General features: G+C 56.1%; 3 protein-coding genes across 11 annotated transcripts in view; 1 reads left to right on the top strand and 2 right to left on the bottom strand.

Annotated features, from left to right (window-relative positions):
- Positions 1-1,529: 1,529 nt before the first annotated feature.
- On the bottom strand, positions 1,530-6,382 carry FEN1 (flap structure-specific endonuclease 1). Its single transcript, XM_082748069.1, has 2 exons — positions 6,252-6,382; positions 1,530-3,422 (listed from the first exon to the last, which is right to left on the bottom strand). The coding sequence occupies exon 2, from the start codon at positions 3,399-3,401 to the stop codon at positions 2,259-2,261; it is 1,143 nt and encodes a 380-aa protein (XP_082604195.1). The 5' UTR covers positions 3,402-3,422; positions 6,252-6,382; the 3' UTR covers positions 1,530-2,258.
- Positions 6,383-6,586: 204 nt separating this feature from the next.
- On the top strand, positions 6,587-9,737 carry TMEM258 (transmembrane protein 258). The gene is made up of 4 exons (XM_082748070.1): positions 6,587-6,702; positions 8,195-8,304; positions 8,887-9,023; positions 9,628-9,737. The coding sequence occupies exons 1-3, from the start codon at positions 6,700-6,702 to the stop codon at positions 9,011-9,013; spliced, it is 240 nt and encodes a 79-aa protein (XP_082604196.1). The 5' UTR covers positions 6,587-6,699; the 3' UTR covers positions 9,014-9,023; positions 9,628-9,737.
- Positions 9,738-10,324: 587 nt separating this feature from the next.
- Positions 10,325-19,285, bottom strand: part of MYRF (myelin regulatory factor) — a 32,460-nt gene continuing 23,499 nt past the window's right edge. For 3 of the 9 annotated variants that reach the window (XM_082748064.1, XM_082748060.1, XM_082748067.1), the window contains 11 exons: positions 18,969-19,057; positions 18,606-18,674; positions 18,104-18,184; positions 17,865-17,953; positions 17,565-17,756; positions 17,063-17,314; positions 15,442-15,544; positions 15,124-15,198; positions 14,682-14,787; positions 13,131-13,205; positions 10,325-12,936 (listed from right to left, as the gene is read on the bottom strand). In XM_082748064.1, coding sequence (XP_082604190.1) covers positions 12,856-12,936; positions 13,131-13,205; positions 14,682-14,787; positions 15,124-15,198; positions 15,442-15,544; positions 17,063-17,314; positions 17,565-17,756; positions 17,865-17,953; positions 18,104-18,184; positions 18,606-18,674; positions 18,969-19,057 — 1,212 coding nt within the window. In that variant the 3' untranslated portion in view covers positions 10,325-12,855. The remainder of the gene's footprint in view (positions 12,937-13,130; positions 13,206-14,681; positions 14,788-15,123; positions 15,199-15,441; positions 15,545-17,062; positions 17,315-17,564; positions 17,757-17,864; positions 17,954-18,103; positions 18,185-18,605; positions 18,675-18,968; positions 19,058-19,285) is intronic. The other 6 variants (XM_082748066.1, XM_082748062.1, XM_082748068.1 and 3 more) reach the window with 3 other exon arrangements.

Below are 19,285 nucleotides of genomic sequence, written 5' to 3'. Positions count from 1 at the left end.
TGATCACTGAGTCCTGGGATCAACCCCCACCCCCCATCAGCTTCCCTGCTCAGTGAACAGTCTGCTTCTCCCTCTGGCCCTCCTCTACCATGGTCATGCACACATGCGCTGTCTGAAATAAATCTTTTTTAAAACAGATTTTATTTATTTGAGAGACAGCATGAGAGGAGAGAAACACAGAGGGAGAAGCAGACTCCCCGTGGAGCTGGAATGGGAGCCCAATGCAGGACTCGATCCTGGGACTCTGGCATCATGACCTGAGCCAAAGGCAGTCGCTTAACCAACTGAGCCACCCAGGTGCCCTGAAATAAATCTTTTTAAAAAGAAAACACCATGGGGCACTTGGGTGGCTCAGTCTGTTAAGCGTCTGCCTTCGACTCCTGTCATGATGGGAGTCCCACATCCAGCTCCCTGCTCAGTGGGGGGCCTGCTTCTCCCTCTGCTGCTACAGCTTCCCCTGATTGTGCTCCTTCTCTCTCTCTCCAATAAATAAAAATCTTAAAAAAACTGAGAAAGAAGAAAGGAATACCACTCTACATGTCTGACTACCACAGGATACAAGCCCTTAACTAAAGCTACAGCACTGAGGCCATCACTCACTCCCTAAGAAAGTTTATCCGCCCCTGGGCCCCATCATCATTACCACAGACTTAGACTACTTGGTGCTCCCAAAAGTTGCGTGGCTTGGTCCAGTCAGAAAACCCATTCCATCCAACAATGGATACAGCAGTAACCAAAACCAAGATCCCTGCCCTCAGAATAGAACTTTCCATCTACACCAGTGGTTTGGGAGTCCCCTAGTTATGAGAGTACTGCTGGGGAGACTAGGTCCCACTCCTACTTCAACCAGAAAAGCTCATATCCTGAGGTTCCACGGAAGATTGCACTCGAAAAATACGTTGCCCCGTAAGAAATTTTGAAGACCACCAGTCTTTAGTCTTCTACCTGCTTAATCTGTTAGAATATTGGCAGTTTAAATTTCAGATTGCGTAAGTGTGCCTGTTAACTTCAAATGGTAGTGACAGGAATGCTAAAAAATTAGAAACTTCCCCACCAAGTTTTATCAGGATTATAAAACTGTTAAAACATTCCATCTCCATGGGAAACAGCAACCTGAATTTGATGTCAACAAAAGAAACACAAAAGTAATCTCTGAAGTGTAGTTTTTTCACAATTTATAAACTGGTAAGGAAAATGCTTAGATGCTGTGAAGTAGCTGATCAAAACTGTGAGGCTTTCTCAAAGGTGCTCCTTTCTCTCACACAGTAGGTGGGAAACTAGAAACCCATTCAATTTATTCAAATTTCTTTCCTGGTTAAGTTAAACTAGGCCTTTCTCAAATGGCCTAAGTACAGCCAAAGCTGCCTTAGCCATTCTGTGCGGTGTGGCGCCACCTTGTGGCCGCTCTCAAACCTCTTGTACCGGTACTTCCGGAGTGTTCTCTACAGCGCTAAAAGAACATTATACTGCCTGAAGCCTGGGGACACTTGAGATGTTTTCAAACGTTGTCAGAGAACATGACATTCTGGTTTGATTTTATAATTTTATTGACTCTTTTCTCGTATCTTTAAAACAAAAACAAATACAGCACATGAAAATAGCATCTTATCCCGAAGTCTCAACTCTGCTGACTGCCTCAGAGAGGACATTAGAATTTCGCCATCTTGCGCCTCTAAATAACCACTGTGAAGACTCAAGTTACATAGCAAGTTCAAGTTTCTGCCCCCACCCCAGGACACACAGTAATCGGACCCTTCTTGCCAACTCCAGGGACTCCAGCTCTCCCTGCCTTCTTAGTTCTCCGCAGCTCTCCCCAACTTGTTAAGGCTCAGTCTTCCTGATGACTGTCCCACAGGGTGGGTCAAGGCTGAACCAGAGATGAGCGCAGTCTGGTGCCACCACCCACTCCTGTCAGCCACCAGGTGGCCAGCCAGGAAATCACTTTTGTCCAGTCGGCTGTCTCTATGGTTTATCTCCCACTCCCTCTTCATTAACAATAGATTCAGTGTCCCTTAGATTGCCTGAGAGCTGTTTTGAGCGGGACACACTCTCCTGAGCTAAAAAAGAAGAAAACAAAGTCGCTCTGTGGCGTTCCTGTCATCAGATCAAGTACAAAAGGGAAAAGCACTACTGAGACGCCTAGAGCTAGAGAAGCAATGCAATCCCCTCCCCGCCCCCGGCGGTCTCTCTAGCGCTAGCTCCCGAGGATACGAGAAGGCAGACATTCTGGGGTCAAGGCGCTAGAAGGGGAAACACATTTATTTTCCCCTTTTGAGCTTCCCTGCTGCCCCAGTCTTTGCCTTCTTCTTAGCAGATCCCTTGGGCTCTGGCTCCTTGCGCTTAGCTGAAGAGAGAGAGCCAGTCACCTTGAAGAAATCATCCAGGCGACCCTGGGTGCTGCCTTGGCGGCTCTTGCTCAGCCGCCGGACGCCACTGCGGATTCGCTCCTCAGAGAACTGCTTTTCGCCACACATGAATTTGACGAGCTCCTCTTCGTTTGGCTCGCTCCACTTCAGCTCCACAGACTCTGGGTCAAGCACCTCGGGCTCCAGGAAGAGCTGCTGGGCCTCCTTGTGGAGCCAGTTTTCCGGCACCGGGTACTTGCTGGGGTCAAGCTGCCGCACAATCTCCTCGATGCTCTTGTGCTTCTGGATGAGGCCCACGGCCCGCCTGGGCCCGATGCCCCGGATGCTCTCGCAGTAGTCGCTGCCCAGCAAGATGCACAGATCTACAAACTGCTCCTGGCTCAGGCCCAGCTCCTGCAGAATCCGGCTCAGGTGGAATTCCTGGATGGGCAGCTTCTTGGCCTCGCTGGCAGTCAGGTGCCGCATTAGCACGGGGCTGCCAAAAGTCAGGCAATCCATGTCCTCCGTGGCCGCGGCGTAGACTTTGCCAGCCTTCACGAGGGCGGCACAGCTGGCCTCGGCCTCACTGGGCGCATCAAGGTACGGGACGCCCATGAGGCTCAGCAGGTGCTTGCACTCGTCATTGTGCTGCTTGGTGACCTTTACCAGCCTCTTAGTAAACTTTTCCACCTCCTCCTCGGCCCCCGCGGCCTGAGCCTGCTGCAGCTGCTTCTCCGCCTCCGCCCGCCGCTCGCTGCGTTTGGCCAGCTCACCCGACTTGAGCTGCGGCGGCTTGCCGTCGAAGACATACACGGGCTTGATGCCGTTCTCCATCATGCGGATGGTGCGGTAGAACATGCCCATCAGGTGGCTGGTAGTCTCACCCTCCTCATTCTGCAGCACGTCCCCACCCTGACGAACAGCAATCAGGAACTGATAAATGCTCATAGAGGCATCAATAGCCACCTTGCGGCCAAAGTAGCTCTTGATGTCATTCTCCCGGATGGCACTGGGGGCCACATCAGCAATCAGTTTGGCCAGGCCTTGAATTCCCATAGCAATACAGAGGAGGGACAGCTGAAAAAGAAAGGCGTAAAGTGAGAAGAGGAGGAATTTAAAGGATGCAAAGGATCATGCTGCTGTATCTCACCAACTTCGTGTCAACCGAATAAACTGAGCACAACAAGGACGACGCCAATATGGAACCGCAGAAGATGAGAAGATGAACGAGATAAGGTTGCCATTAGCAAAAAAAACTTACCCTCTAGCAAGTGAGGCCACTCAATTAATATTAAGGCTTCCTGGTTATCGGAGGAAAAAACTGGGTGTTAAGAGGAATAAGATGCTGCTGGTGTTGAGGGACTTAAGGTTTCATGGATAAGGCAGCAATAGGGCTCGCACGCAGTAAGGGCTACCACTGGTGTGGGCATTGAGGACCCCACGAGTCCGGAGGACAGTGCCTACCCTGGCCTGAGGAACCCAGGGACCATAATGACAGAACCAAGCCCTAAAGGACAAGCAAATACTGGCTAAACAGAGATGACACAAGTACAAAAGCAACCATAATACAAAGCTGAATGTGCACAGTGGCCAAATAACAGAAGTTATATATCTTCTTGCCAATTCACTGACAACTCATACATTCCTCCTCTGTACCTTTATGCCAGTCACTGAACACCCCCAACCCATTCCTCTGGCTCCCCGCCTCTTAGCAGTGGTGCCCGTTAGTTTTATGTGCCCACTTGGCTAGGCTGCAGCGCCCAGTTATTTACTCTAACACCAATCCAGGTGTTGTTGTGAAGGTAATTTTGTGACATCATCAGTTAACTTTAAGCAAAGAAGATTATCCTCCATCGCATGGGTGGGCCTCATTCAATCAGCCGCAAGGCCTTGGCAGCAATAACGTTTCCCAAAGAAATTCTGCCTGAGGGGCACCTGGGTGGCTCAGTGGGTTAAAGCCTCTGCCTTCGGCTCAAGTCATGATCCCAGGGTCCTGGGATCGAGCCCTGCATCGGGCTCTCTGCTCAGCAGGGAACCTGCTTCCTCCTCTCTCTCTGCCTGCCTTTCTGCCTACTTGTGATCTCTGTCAAATAAATAAATAAAAGGGTGCCTGGGTGGCTCAGTGGGTTAAGCCGCTGCCTTCGGCTCAATGATCTCAGGGTCCTGGGATCGAGTCCCGCATCGGGCTCTCTGCTCAGCCGGGAGCCTGCTTCCCTATCTCTCTCTCTGCCTGCCTCTCTGCCTACTTGTGATCTCTCTCTGTCAAATAAATAAATAAAATCTTTAAAAATAAATAAATAAATAAAATCTTTAGAAAAAAAAAAAAGAAATTCTGCCTGAGGACTGCACCATCAACTCCTGCATGAGGTGCCAGCCCGATCCTTTTCAACCTTGCCAACCTCTACAATCACCTGAGTCAATTCCTTAAAATAAATCTCCTTACATTTGTCCATATCCTATACCTTATCATTTCTCTGGAAAATCCTGACTGATACAGCAGCCCTAAGGGGTACTGGCAAAGAACATACATGAACAAGAGTTACGTGGCTTTCTCACACATTACGGCTCAAGTCTCCCTTCAGTGTCCCCTCAGCACTGCACCTGGTTTCTACTCCTACCACGATGTTGCCAGAAATTTTAACTCTTTCCCTTTGTATTTTCTCCCCACCACTAAGTCTGAAGCTTGAACTCCATGGCTCCTACCTGACCCTCGGTCCGGATCTAGGAAGCTGGCAAAGCTGGAGCTGCTTATTCCCACGTGGCACTTCTGTGGTTCAGGCCCCTTTACAAGTATTTCCTAGGGCAGTGCTTCCCGAACTTCGGTCAGACCCAAACCACCCTCACAGATTTTTTTCGCCACTCCCATCTGAAACCTGTACTTTCATCCACATAATATTTTCTTTAAAGGGACGTCATTGCTTTAAAAACGAAGGTAAGTTGAAAAAGAGAACTCCTCTTAAGCAGTAATGCGTGTGTCATATCAGTTATATTTTAAGTGTCAAATGTGTGACTGCTAACAAGGATTTTTGGGATGCCATTTAAAGTCATCGTGTGGGGCACCTGAGTGGCTCAGTTGGTTAAACGAATGCCTTCAGCTCAGGTCATGATCCCAGAGTCCCCGGACAGAGCCCCCCAAGCCCCCGCAGCAGACTCCCTCGGACCCTCTCCCCTCTCGTGCTCTCTCTCTCTCTCAAATAAATAAATAAAATCTTAATAAATAAATAAAGCCATCGTGTGTCCACCGGTGGCATGCGTCCAACACTCCGAGAAAGATGACACCAGACCTTTTCGCTGCTCCCACTTTTCAGGATTCTTTCTAAAGCATCATAAAGCTACAATCCCCGCTTCTACTTAAGTCCTAACACTCAACCTGGTGTCACGATCCTCCGTGCTCTGCTTCTCAACCTACCTTCACAGTCCGGGAGAAGCCTTGCCCTGTCTCACTGCTGCTCAGCCGTGCCCTCCTCCCGCCATCCTCGGGCTCCTGCCATCCACGGGTGCCCGGAACCGTGCCTCCCGCAGAAGCCACTCGACCGTCGGGTCCCGCCTCAGGCCGGCTGCTTTGCTAGAAGGCTTACCGAGGGGTCCGTGCCTGCCGGCCGGCCAGCCCCCCGCAGCCCCCAACAGCGGCAGGCGGGAAAGGGGTCTAAACCAGTGAAGTCTCCAAAATGTTTCTCATCCAGGATCTTGGTCAAAATACCCAACGGCCCCATAGAGTGCAAGCTATCCCGCCTTCCACACATGAAGGGAGGTTAGGCGACCGGTCCGAGTCGCAGAGCGGGAAGGTGGCGGGCCCGCGCTCTGGTCTCCGCCCCGCGCGCGGCAGACGGCCCCCCGGCCCCCGCCCCAACACCCAGAGTGAGGGGGACCCCGCCGCCCTCGGACACGCTTCCCACGGGGTCTTACCTGGCCTTTGGAGCGTGAGGCCTCGACAGTAGCGCTGGGTCGCGTGCTGCCCAGGACGCGGCTCAGCCCCGCACCCTCCTCAGCTCCGCCGCGGATCCTGTCGCGCTCCGCCGTCTTCCAAAGCCCGCGCTCCCGTCACGTGACCGCCGCCGCGCACAGCCTCCTGGGAAGTGTGAGGTCGGGCCCGACCCCCTCGGCCAGTTTCCCTTGGGCCAAACAGTCCCGCCGGGGAGAGCGAACCCTCTCAGCGGCTCGGGGGGTACCCTTGCCCCAGCTCCACAGCGGGCGCCCACAGGCCGTAGTCCCCTCTACGCCCTAACCCACAGGCCTACAAATCCCACAATGCCACTCGCGGGAGAGGCACTTCCTCTTCCGCAGGACAGTGCGCCTGCCCCTGCCGACGTGTTATTCCGGTGGCGGAGCGGCGGATGACCCCGTGCTTGGCAAGATGGTGAGGGGGTTGAGGGGCGTTCTGGACGGGGCTGTGAGGACCCCTTGGGGCCCGTTCCACACTCGGTTTCTCTCGCGAAGGCCTCAGACGCCCGAGATCCAGACAGCCGGAGGCTCCTGTATTCTCCGGCTTGGGCTTAGGGGCGGGAAGGGAAGCCCCTTGCCTGGGATTCGTTAGGCTGAGGTTTTGATCTCTTGACGTTTAAGGGGTGAGGCGTGTGAGGTGCATTGTTAATACCTTGAGCTTTTATCTCTGTCGCCTGTGATTAAGCTGTTATCTCTATGTGGAAACTTCTTCCTCCTGTTGAACTCCTACTCATCCTACGAGGCCCAGGGCAGATGTTCAACCTTCTTGGTGGTGGACGGCCGATTTGTCCGCTCTCTCCTGGGAGCTCCCACAGCCTCCGTACAGACCTCTTGCCGCATGTCATGGACTTCTTTGTTATCTGCCACGCCTCCTAGTGACCACCATCTGACGTGCCTCTAGCTCTGGGATGATGTCTATTCATCTTTGTATTCCCAGTGCCAAACACAGGGCCTGCAATTGGAAGCCCAATGAATGGCAGCGATTGTCTTTATCATTTTGGGGGGGAGGGAGCCCATAAATGTTTACTGAATTGAATTCCAGTGTCTCCTAGAACAATGGGGTCAGTTTATTTCTCTAGAGTTGTTATGTTCTGGACATTAGGAGCGTTGGCTGGGGAGTGACAATGGAAGTCAACATTTGTACAGAACTTTACCGTTTACAGCCCTCCTGCACAAGCATTACCTCATAAGCTTCCCTGTAAGCCTGGGAAGGAAACAAACACTTTTTGAACGACTACTCTATGCCAAGAAGTGAGCTAGTTGCTTTGACGTTTGTCATCTTTCTTAAATCATACACCAACTCTGTGAGTGGTGTTATTATAACTGTTTTACTGAGACTCGCGTTATTCAGTAGAGCCAGATTATTAACTGAAGTCTTTCCTAGTAGAGCCTGAGATTCCATTAATAGCGTAGTGGGAAGAATACAGGTGTAGAAGTTGAGATTGGGTCCCAGCCCAGGCTCTGAATTACAGCAGAATTCTGAGCTTGGTGTCTACAGACATGGGTCCATAGAGTTTCTAAAATTACAGGCAAACTTTTTCTTGCTTGTGGTTTACCCCGGGTGAGGGTCCATACTTTTTATCACATTTTTTTCAAAGTCATCAGTGGTCTCAAAAAATGTTAGGGACCACCGATGGATAGCCAATCAGTCACCTTCTGTGTCAGCCTCTGACTCTGAGCTGCCATTCCTCTCTCATATTGAAACAGCAAAAGTTCCACCTTTAGTTGAAGATACCATTGATATCATTTCCAAATGGAATTGCTTGATGTTGGGTCTGGAGGACTTCTATATTTCCCAGGCAGGAACAGACCTTTAACAGTCCTAGAAGGAGGAGGCTCCTTGATGACCTCATACTCCCTGCCCCCCTGGGATTCTTTGATAGCTCTGATCTCATGCCGTCCCCTAGGAGCTCGAGGCCATGAGCAGATACACCAGCCCAGTGAACCCTGCTGTCTTCCCTCATCTGACCGTGGTGCTGTTGGCCATTGGCATGTTCTTTACGGCCTGGTTCTTCGTGTATCCTTTTACTGAGCAGCCAGTGAGGCCAGAACTAGCAATGGGGGGAAACTGAGGGAGAAACTGTGCTGGGTACATGCACGCTGCCGGTTTTGCTCTGGTGTGGGAATAGGGGAAAAGTAAGGAGGTTGGAGAAAAGCTGTTGATGTCCAAGGTCAGGTGCTGGCCTTATTTCCCAAGTTCAGGGGAGCTTACTTTGCTCTTCAGATTTCCAGGAAAGTGAACAGAAGACCTGGCTGGGCTGGAGGTTGGGGATAGGGGATCTGAAGTTGGAAAAGTGGCAAAAGAAGGGAATGCTCAGGTGGCAGGAGATCTGCAGACTAGTGTCAGTTCCACTGTCCACTAGCTGTGTGACCTGGGGCAAGTGACCTAACCCCTCTGGGCCTGATTTTCTTCATGGCTGGTTGAGGGCTGGTATGAAGCAACAGAGTCAGGTCAGCTCTCGGGCCCCACTTCCTGGCTACCCTGAGCCAGGCAAGCCTTCTGGAAGGCTCACTGTGTACCTTTTTCCTGGCGCTGCACTGGCCAGGCTTCCTGTCCTACCCAGTCCATCCCTTTGCTTCTCCTTAATCACCCTGCCAGTTATGAGGTTACCTCCACCAAATACACTCGGGATATCTACAAAGAGCTCCTCATCTCCTTGGTGGCCTCGCTCTTCATGGGTTTTGGAGTCCTCTTCCTGCTGCTCTGGGTTGGCATCTACGTATGAGCTCCCAAGGGTAAGAGCTGTGACAGGGTGGGCACTAGAGAAGTTTCCCACATCCCCATTAGCGGGGTCTTCAGGCCTGTGCAACACTTTGGTTAATGGTGACAGACTGCAGAGTGGAGAGGGATACCAGGCATGTGTGCCTCTTTCCCTGTCCCAAATGAGGATCTGTGCCCTGTGTTGTGATTCTAAGTTCTGCACACTGCCCAGGGCCTTGATCGGGCTTTGGGATATACTGTGTAGGGCTGTGGGCGCAGTCTTCCCCTGTTAGACATTTGCCTCCTTGTATGTCATACACCGCTGATCTGGTGAGGCTGCTTGGGAATGGATTAAAGGGGGTCAGAATCTGGCTGCAAGGAGTGCCATTGTGGTCAGTTTGAATGTTTTCAGTCATTAAAATAAATCTTGACTAAGTGATTTAAAAAAAAAAAAAAAACAACCCAAAACCCTTGCTGCAGATAATCCACTGAATAGGTCACAGAGAATCGGCTTTGGTGGCCCAGCTTCGGAGCAGTGGGCCTGTCAGCCCTTGCCCCAGGAGCACAGGGCCCAGTGAGAAGAGGAGGTGGAAAGAAAGGTCATCGGTCTCATGTTGATACCTTCTTCTCCTCTTTCAGGTTCCAGCCAGGCGGCTTCACTGCATTCCTGCTTTTGTAAATTAATTTTTTTACTGTTGCTGAAAGTGTCCCATCCACTGCTCCCAATAAAGGCAGATGTGTGACCGCCCCGTCTGGTGCCCCTTCCGCAGAGGTGGGAGGGCAGTGGAGTGGTGCCAGGCCTCAGGTGACTTCCCCGGTCCCACCCCTTCCTGTTTTTCTTCTGCCTTTCAGTTGGTTCCTGCTGCTGGGAAGCCCTGCTTTCTCTGTCTCTGAGGGGTGAGGCGGGTATGCGAGGGGTGTCTGTCCGTGGAATTTAAAGCTCCATGGATAGGAAGAGGCCAGGCCTTTCTGCTGTTTTTAGAGCAGACTTCTCTGGGAACTGGCACCAATCAAGTCTACCCTGAGCCAATCTCATCCTCTAAATATTGCGACCCTTCTCTGTGCTGGGGACCTTCCCAAGGCTCAGCTTGTCCCCAGAGTTGTTTTACCCTAGGATGGCTCCTTTAACCCGGGTGGGGCAGCAGTAGGTCCATGGGATGTGGCTAGGGGAGGGGGCTGCTGAGTCCTATTCCCAAGCCTAGCATGAAGCTAAGAAGGATAATGGGATACAAGGCATCCGTCTGGCCCAGGAGCCCCAGAGAGTCCAGCTGGTCTGAGCCCACAGATGACTCCGTCTCCTACCACAACAGTCCCAAGAAGAGATGGGGAGGCAAGGTCAGATACAAAGCCATATTTTTACATTTATTTATATACGTATATTTACTTCGGAAGAAAAGAACAGGAGCAGGAAGAAAGCAGGCCCAGGGCTGCTTCCTTCTGCCCACTGCAGAGTCAGAGTTGGTACACGATAAATAGAGGAGTCAGCACTCAGGGACGGGGGCTGGGGGTTAACCGGGAGGGAGGGGCGCTCTATGCACATGCAGGCCTTCGTGGAGGGAGAGGATACGATACGGGCAGAGAGACTCGTGCATTCAGAGGCCCTATGTACAGCTTGAAGCTTGGGGGAGATTAGCCCAGTGGCTAGAGGAATAAATGCCAAAAGGGAGAGAGGAAGGGAGGGTTGGCTGCTGGACCCCACATAGGGAAGGGAGCCAAGACTCCCACTTAACAGTGCCAGCCGGGCAGCTGTCAGCCTCCAGCAGGTGACCCACTCCCCTTCCCTGAAGCCCTTTTACCTTCATGGGCTTAAGGCAACTTTGGTCCAAGGTTGACCCCCCCCCTCCCCCCGCCACCTCCCAAGCAGCTTGGAGCCCCAGCTTGGCCCCAATCCTCGCACTGAGGATCCCTCCTCAGGCATGGAAACAGCCAGCTGCTAACCAGATTGGGGCTATGCTGTGTCCAGAAGGGCTCCAGGGGGCAGTGGAGGGTCACTTTCCAGTTAAGGACTGAGGGGCCACAGTCCACAGACAGGCACCCTCACTAAGGAAGCCCCAGAATCCTATTACAAAGGGTGGGGCTCACCAGTTTTAAGGCATTTCAGGAGGGTCACCCCCGCCACCCAGTGCGGGGGTTGGGAGGGATAGAGAACAGAGTAGTCCTAAGTAAGGTCCGGCCCCCTGCATGGTGTGGGGAGCCATGCAGTTCCTATGTCAGAACGAGGGAGCCACACTGGGGAGGGAGCTGGGAGGTGGGGTGTCCCTATCCCCCAATTCCCCTGAGGATAAGTGCTTTGAGACCCGTGGCCGAAGGGGGCCTGTGCCTCACAGGCTTCTCAAAGATTTCCACTCCCCACAGAAAGGTCTCCCATTCAGAGCTGAGAAGGAGAGGTCGGAGAGGGGTAAGGCCTGGTTCCCAAAGAGGTGGCAGAATACCGCGGGGCAGGGACGGCGATTCCTGTTCCCCTTACTGAACCTGCGTAGATGTGGCTAAATGCTTCCCACACTCCTTCCGTGAGCCTGGCTTTGACCTCAGAACGCTCCAGGCTCCCACTAAGGACGGTTCCTGTAACATTGGCACTTGAGTTAAGACTTCGGCCAACACAAGCCCACTGCTCCACCTCCAGGGGGTGAGGGCGGAGATGGGAGTCTCCTGCCAGCCGTGGGCTCGTTGAGCCCAACATGGGAGCCCTTGATCTAGGGAGACAAGGTCGCCAGCAGACAAGAGAGGAGGGAGAAGCCAGAGTCGGGGTGGTCGGGAGCAGGATGGGTGTCTGAAGCCTCCCTGGGACGGACCAGAGCCAGGGCCTCTCTGGCGAAGTGTCTCCCGAGAGCTCGGTACTTCTCCAGCCTTGCCTTCTCCAGCCTTCCACTCCTGCCCCGGCTTAAGTGCATCTTAGTAATGACTTCATCAATAACAGCAAACGCCATCTGACCCCACGTACCAGCCAAGCCCAGCCTGCTGCCTTGCAGGGATTCCTGCTCCTCTGCTCCGAGATAATGATGGGTCCCAGCTGTGACTATAAGCTCTGGAAGCTCCTGGGAGCCCAGGCTGTGGGGCTGCAACACTCATTGGGGGCGAGGGAGGCTCACGGGGAACTTCCCTTCCAGGATACTCCAGGTTCAAGGGTCCAAGGCTAACCGGGCCCCCTGGCCCCCCGCACTGGTTCAGCCAGGCACTAAGTATACGTAAGGCACATGGTCAGTCTTTCCGGCCCATCCAGGGCTGGCTTCAGTTGCCCTGGGAGCTCTCGGGAGCCAGTGCTCCCAGGGAGAAGAGACCTCCTGGGCCACACTTAAAGCTTCACAGTCCCAAGTCCAGCGTAACAGTCAAACCCCAAAAAGTCCACCACTTTGCCACCCCCCAGGGAGCAGCTTCGAGGGTAAGAGCTATATATTCTCCACAGACTCACGGATCCAGCCAAGTCTTTTCAGGCTCCGGCCAAGATAAAGGCAGCAGGTCCCCCCTCCAGAAGAGGGGCAGCTCACAGTCTCAAGAGGGGAGAGTAGGCGGGTAGGCTCTGGACAGTCACAGGCTTACCCTTGCCTCCAAGGCCCCTGCAGCCAGTCCTCCAACCACCAGAGCTGGACAGACACAGACAGACTGGTCCTGTCCCGGCCCCAGGAGTCTCTCTGGCTCCCCATGCAGCGCGTGAGGGGCGACCAGCAGGACCAGCAACTCCAGTGTGAGGACTTCCAGTTTCCCCAGTCGTGGGGAAGGCCAAACCCAGATCAGTCTCTCCAGGGGATGTGCCAGTGAACAGCAGAGAGCTGGGCAGGTGGCAGGCTCCCGGGTAACGCAGCCGCGTCCAGTGTGGAAGGGGCGCACGGGGCCCCGGCCCGGCTGTGGTGCCACCTCGGGGAAGGCAGCTCAGTCACACAGGCGGTAGAAATGGAAGTAGTAGTCTGTGGCTGGCCGGACCGGGGCCTCCGCGCTGCAGTTGGCCTGACCCTGGGTGTGAGGGCAGCAGGAACAGGTGAGGTGGCTCTGGGGGCGCGGGGCAGGAAGCAATCCCCTGCCCCCGCCATATCACCTGTCACCACGCCCCAAGTCTTGCCATGTGCTCCGGGAATCCTTTCCCCGAGCCCCACTCTTGAGATGCAGGAGCCCGGACCTCTGGGGGCAGAGGGCATGCCTGTACTCACCAGCAGTGCCACCCGGAAGTGGTAGGTGAATTCTCGGAAAGACAGGATCGTTACTGGCCACTGGTGGGAGGTGCCCTGGAGAGAGGAGAGAGGGAGAGGTGAAGACAGCCCCAGGGCCCTATCCGGACCAGCAGCCCTGAGCATGGTCACTGCAGCCCTGGGCGCCAAGGCAAGTGTTAGGGAGGCTGGAGTCAGAGCTGGGAAGAGAGAGGGGAGGGAGCACGTTCTGCTCTGGGGAGCGGAGGCAGCGCCCCTTTATGCAGACTTTTTGAGGGGCACCCACAGGTACACAGCAGCCCTGCCTCATCTCTTACTGCCTCCCCTCCCCGCTGTACTCCAGGCAGGTCAAAGTATTTCCAACCCAAGAAGGTGACGCCGCGTACAGATGAGGACGCTGAGCTATTGCTTGAAATCACAGGCACTGGTGGCAGAGCGGGGACTGACACACCGGTCCCTGCGCTGTCGTGCTCTCTCCCTTGCAGGGGAGCTGAGGCTTGCCTATGTTCCAGCTGAGACTTTGACGTGGCCTCCTCATACATGGACTTGGGCTTGAGCTGCACATGGTGTGAGCGGCTGGCTGGGCTCGCCTCCCCCCCTTTCAGCGGCTGCCTGCGCCTCTTGGGACTCTTGGGACGCTCTCACTGCTGCCACCACCCCCGCCCCCAGCCTCTCCTCAGGTTACTTTCTGCACATCTTTTCTCCCCAGCTAGGGAGTGCATTCTTCCAAGACAAGGCCTGGGTCCACCCCTGCCTCCCGCGCTGTCCCCGAAGCTGGGCCCAGCACAGGGCCTGGGACAGAGGGACCCCAACACATTTTCGTTGAACCAACATAAACTGGTGAGGAGACATTCCCTTCACTTGCGCGGAGAATCACAACTTTGGGTCCCATGGGGGTCATGTGGCCAGTGAGGAGCTGGATAAAGAAAGGGTCACGGGCATTTGGTTCTCAGAGCAGGAGGCAGGCCTCCACAAGGGAGCCTGAGGGGTCTTCCGGACGGGAGGACTGAACCTTGCCGCTGCCCAGCCTGAGCTTGAGGACCGGGCTCCTCCTGTTTCCCATCTCCTAGCGGGACAGGCTGCCACGTGTCTACCTCTGCCCGAAGGCCACACTCTCCCGGGCCTCCCCACCTCTGCACATGCCCTTCTGCTGTGACACTGGCCTCTTTTCTTTCTCCAGCTGACCCCAGTGACCTCATGCTGCAGGTGTTGTCTTCATTAAACATGACTTTGGGGCGGCTCTTCTTGTCTGAGCACAGACAAGGTTAGCTCTCCCTGCCAGGGACCCCTAGAACACCCTCCCCATGGCCACCACTGCGTTCATCCCAGGTTAGTCCCCGGTGGAACTGTATTCTTCCCCGGGACTCTGGGCAGGGCAGGGCAGGGAGTGGGAGATGCTCTGCTCCCGAGGCCCATGGCCTAAAGGGTCCCCTGTGGAGATGCCATCACTCTGCCTCCCGGCCCCTTCTCTTCACCTGTTTGGGGGCCCAGTTGTGGCAGGGACGATGAAGCTCTGGGGCCTGCCTGGCCCACAGCTTCCCAGGTGCCTCCTACCTGGGTGTCCTGGTGGGTGTGCAGGCTCTGTGGGAAGCCCCCCTCCTCGCACGGCTCCTCCTTCGACATCAGGCTGCACAGCGCCACAGACACGGGAGACGAAGAGCTGGGGGAAGGCCGGTTAGCAGGGAAGTGGCGTTCCAAGTTCCTCAACCTGCCCTGCCCCCAGCCAGCCCTCCCACACCACCTTCGCCACCTTCGCTGCCCTGCCGAAACAAGCCACTGAGTCCTCACACAGCTTGAAAATGAGCCCTTCCGGTCAGGCCCTAGACCGCCCTTTCCCATCTACCATCCCCCACGGCCTTCACACCCCTGCGCAACAGCAGTTTCTAGATGAGGAGCCCAGGGACTGCCAGGGTCGCACAGCCAGAGCAAAGGATAAAGTCAGCATCCCTCCTCAGACCCCTTCCCTGGGCGGCCAAGGCCCCAAGCTGGCACTCACTTCATCTGCAGAGTCAGGCTGAGGTGCAGCGGGGTGCTGCTGCTGACGGGGATGCGGTAGGTGAAGTTTCCAGGCCTGCGGGGGCAAACATGGCTCCTGAGACCAAGGCTACCCTGCTGGAGCCCCTTGCCTGGATACTCCAGCCCCCCGGTCTGTACTGGAGCCCATGGAAAGGGGCTGCCCCACCTTGGGGCAGGGTGGGGAAGGGGGACGGGAGGGGGACAAGACGGGGAGGACATCGGGCCTCCTCCACACTGCCTGGGCTCATGTCACCTGAGGGAATCTGTCCTTGGGGTGAAGGGAGGGAGCCAGGCCCACCTGCAGGCATCCCCTGGAGCGCAGTACTGGGAAGTGATGGGCATTGATGTCTCCAGCACCTGGATGGAGGTCAGGGAGGGCACTGGGTCTGCAAGGAGAGAGGCTGTGGGGGCAGGGAGGAGGGTGACAAGGTGGGATACGAATAAGCAGCAGCCAAGCCGGTCCTTGCCAGGCTCGCATTCAGTCACTCACACCTTAGCATAAATTAAGTTTCTTTCCGGACCGCGCACAATGGCCAGGGTCACGCCACCCTTTTCCCTGGCAGCACTACAAAGAGCCACTTCCCCTGAGCCTGAGGCCTGCCTCCTCAGCAGAACCCAAACCCCAGGAGCAGGGATGAGTCTTCATATCCCTTGCCAGAGGCATACGGGAGCCCGCACACAGCCCAAACACATCTCTCCATGTTCAGTTCGGCGGCTTGACGTTGGTGGCCGGCAGTTAGCCGCGGTGGGAGTATTCACCACAGATCAGGACTCTTTCCCTAAGAGCCCAGTGTTAAACACCTCCCAGTGCCCCACTCCAGAGGGTTTGTGGCCTTCTGTGGATGAACGCCCCACAGAGGGCGGGCTGAGCCGGGGGTTCTGAGGTGTGACGTGGCAGGTGAGGGAAACAAGGCTTTCTTGGTCATCTACGGTCTGGCTGCTGCCTGACCCGCCCGCCCCCCCAACCTAGGAAGGGGAAGCTGGGCCCACAGAACATCTGCTGGACCTGACACATTTTCAGCTTCATGAGGCACAACCCAGGCACGCGAAGACCCCTACCCCCATCCTGCAGGATCCAGTATGCCCTTGGGATCACCAACAGATACCAGATAAAGACAAGATGGAAGGTACCCTTCTCATTTCTCTTCCGGGCAAACTCCTGTGGTCCTTCAGAGACTCACCTCCAATGTCACCTCCTCCAGAGAGGCCTTCCTGATCACCTCCCCACCTCAGCCTGGATGAAGTGCCCTCCCCAGTCACCAAGCTGCTAGCGTATCCCCTCAGTGCCCCGTCACGCTAGTACACTACTGTGTTCTCAGGTGTCTGAGCCTTCTGGGGTCAGGGCATGTCTGTCTGCATCACCCCAAGCACCCTGTACAGAGCCAGCCACAGAGCAGCGGCCCCGGAAATGGTTGGCCCAGTGAGCAGCCCCCGGTGGGGTTTACCTATCACTTTGTACTTTAATCTCAGCAAGTCACAGTTTCAAAGCTTTTTTTTTTTTCTTTAAGCCACAAAAACCACCAAATGAAAGCTGATAAAGAGGCCCATTACCAAGAGCAGAGCCACTGGGCTAAAGCCCAGGAGGCCCCTGGCCTCCTCTGTGACATCCGGGGCCCTGGCATCAGGCAGACGTGGAGTGGGAGTCCAGGTCTGCTGCTGCCCGGCCACACGACCCAGCTCCGGTTTCCCCCTCTGACCTACGAGGATGATCCCTTCCTTGCAGGGATGTGTAAGCCCTGAAGGAGGAGAGCTACATAGGCTCCTGGCCTGATGGCGGGACTTTGCAATGCCCAGCAGATGTCTGTGGACAGTCCTGCGCCGGGCCTTCTGCCAACCGGGCTGAGATGCGCCCAGACCAGTGAGCTTTACCGGCTGAGCTGACATGGTGGCGGTGGCGGGGGGACGAGTAGGGCAAGTACCTGGCTGGCCCCCGGCCTGAGTGGGCTGAGCAGGGCTCAGGCCAGGCTGGGGGACCCCTCGGCGGGTCCGGCCGTGGAGACCAAGGCTGGGGCTGTTCTTGGCTTTGCCCTGCCCTCCAGGGAAGGGGACCGCAGGGCTGGCCAGAGGCTCTGAGCTCTTTGGATGCTTAGAGTGGCCAATACCATTGGCTGACAGGCTCCACGACTTGGCTCTGATGTTGGTGACGGGCAGCAAAGCCATCTGGCTGGGGCCTGTGGGGAGAATGAGGGATACGCTGAGAAGAGGGACCTGGCTGCCTCCTGTCTGGCTTTCTCCAGGACTTCACCAGATTCTGGGTGACCCCCCATCTGCCTCTTTATTCCTTCAGGGAGACCCACCGACCTTTCTCCAGAGCCTCATTCTGGGCTCCAGGCTACCCTCCCCCCAATGAGTCTTTGGGGCCTTTCTCTGGACTCCTATAAAATCCCTTCAGCGCAAACCCCGGAGCCGAGAGAGCCATACCTGAGCTGTTGGTGGAGGGGCTGGGACTGGGCCTGAGGCCGTGGCCAGGTTTAAAGCTGGGGCCAAGACTAGGGGCTGCGGTAGGGCTACGAGTGGCTGAGGAGCAGCAGACGACCGGGCAAGGGTGGCTGGAGCACAGGTCCAAGGTGGGGATGACCGGACCCGGGGCCGAGCTGGTCAGGCCAGTGGTAACTGAGGAAGCCAGAGGCTATATGAGCCAGAGGTGGGCAGCTGAGCCCCCTCCCAGAACACAGCTCCCTGCCCCCATCCCCACCCTCCAGACCCACGGCAGGCACGCACCCAGCAGCAGAGAGGGTGGTTTGCCTGGCACCCCAGTGGTCACAGGGGACTGTCGGAGCTGGGTAGTCCCGAAGCTCTGGCTGGACCTGCTGGGGAGGGGTGGGCTGAGCTCAGAGGGACTGCAAGAGCCTGGACGGGGAGCCCTGGGAGTCCCAGAGAGGTGGACAGGGATGGCGGAAAAGAGGCAGGGAGCCAGGAGCCAGAGGTAAGGAGGGAGGGCACTTGGTCCAGACACGTACCATGGGCACATGGCCTCGCTCCCCCCAGGGTGCTGGGGCCGGAGCAGGGCCAGAAGACAGGAAGTGGACACGGCAAAAGAGCTAAGGGGCGGCAGAGAGGAAAAAGAGGGGGACAGGTGCAGGGGAGGAGAGAGAAAAGACACGGTCAGAGAGAGCCCTGGAGCTGAGGTGGAAGTGCGCAGACAGAGCCCAGGGTCCCGCCCTGGCCTTCCATCCCCGCCGACTCCCCCTTCCAACCTGGGCCCCTCAGATGCCCCCTGACTCGCAGAGGCCCAGCTACCTCGAGGAGCACTGAGTAGAAAAGTTGGCTTCAGCGGGGACCGTGGCTGCCCCTCCTCCAGGGAGACCTTCCCACCCACCCCTGCAAGCCCCAGCAGGCTGAGAGCCAAGGTGCCGTCCCTATCAGAGAAGACAGCTTCCACGGCTCCTCTACCCCCAGGCTGCCCACCAAAGCCCTCCTGTCCTGGCAGCTTGGCCGGCAGCCAGGCCTCCAGGGACATACCCATCGGTTTCTACCAGGTCCTCCTCGGTGCGCAGGCTCAGCACATACAGTGTGGACATGGACACCACGCTGGGAGCCACAAAAAAGGTCCACGGTTAGAGCCGGAGCCACGGTCCTGGCCCTCTCCCTTGGGCAGGGTCTGTGGTCCTTGGCTCCAGGGGCTGGGCTCAGGAATGAGTGATGTCTCTCCACGGGTCTCCCCAGTCCCAGGGCCACAGGACAGAAAGAGGCGGCCCTCTCCCCTCCCTGAAACCTCAGGCAGGTCTCGTCTCCCAGCCACATCTTCCTCTTCCTCCAGGCCTGGCCTCAAGGGCAGCTCAAGTCCCCCAGCCAGCCACCCCTGGAGCCCAGAGCACAAGTCACCTGAAGGCCATGACCACCACCAGGGCGATGATGGTTCCCTGCAGAAAGCGCTGGCTGATGCAGGCCTGGTCTGGGACCACAGAAGATGGCTGAGGACCGAGAGGAAAGGGGGAAGAAGCAGAAAAGGCCCAGACTTAGGGAGCCCATGATGTCACTTGGTGTGGGCTCTGCTGGGGGTGGGGGTGCTAAGGCCGACTGACTCCTACAGTGGGGGGTGGGGGCTGGGGAGAGGAAGGGAGAGGAGGGAGAAACAGGGCCAGAGAGCTCCAGAGCTGGAAGAGAGGAGCCCTCGAGGCCGGCAAGCCTGGAGAGGGAGG

The sequence above is a fragment of the Mustela nivalis genome (assembly GCF_964662115.1).
Source record: "Mustela nivalis genome assembly, chromosome: 9".
NCBI lineage: Eukaryota > Metazoa > Chordata > Mammalia > Carnivora > Mustelidae > Mustela > Mustela nivalis.
The sequence above is the reverse complement of the archived record's forward strand: the minus strand, read 5'-3'. Positions and strand labels throughout refer to the sequence as shown.

What these genes read in the sequence shown, in the direction of transcription:
- FEN1 (XM_082748069.1), bottom strand. Translation starts at nt 3,401, where the DNA reads ATGGGAATTCAAGGCCTGGCCAAACTGATTGCTGATGTGGCCCCCAGT.
- TMEM258 (XM_082748070.1), top strand. An exon ending in TTTACGGCCTGGTTCTTCGT is followed by an intron (nt 8,305 to 8,886) that starts GTATCCTTTTAC and finishes TCACCCTGCCAG; the next exon opens with TTATGAGGTTACCTCCACCA.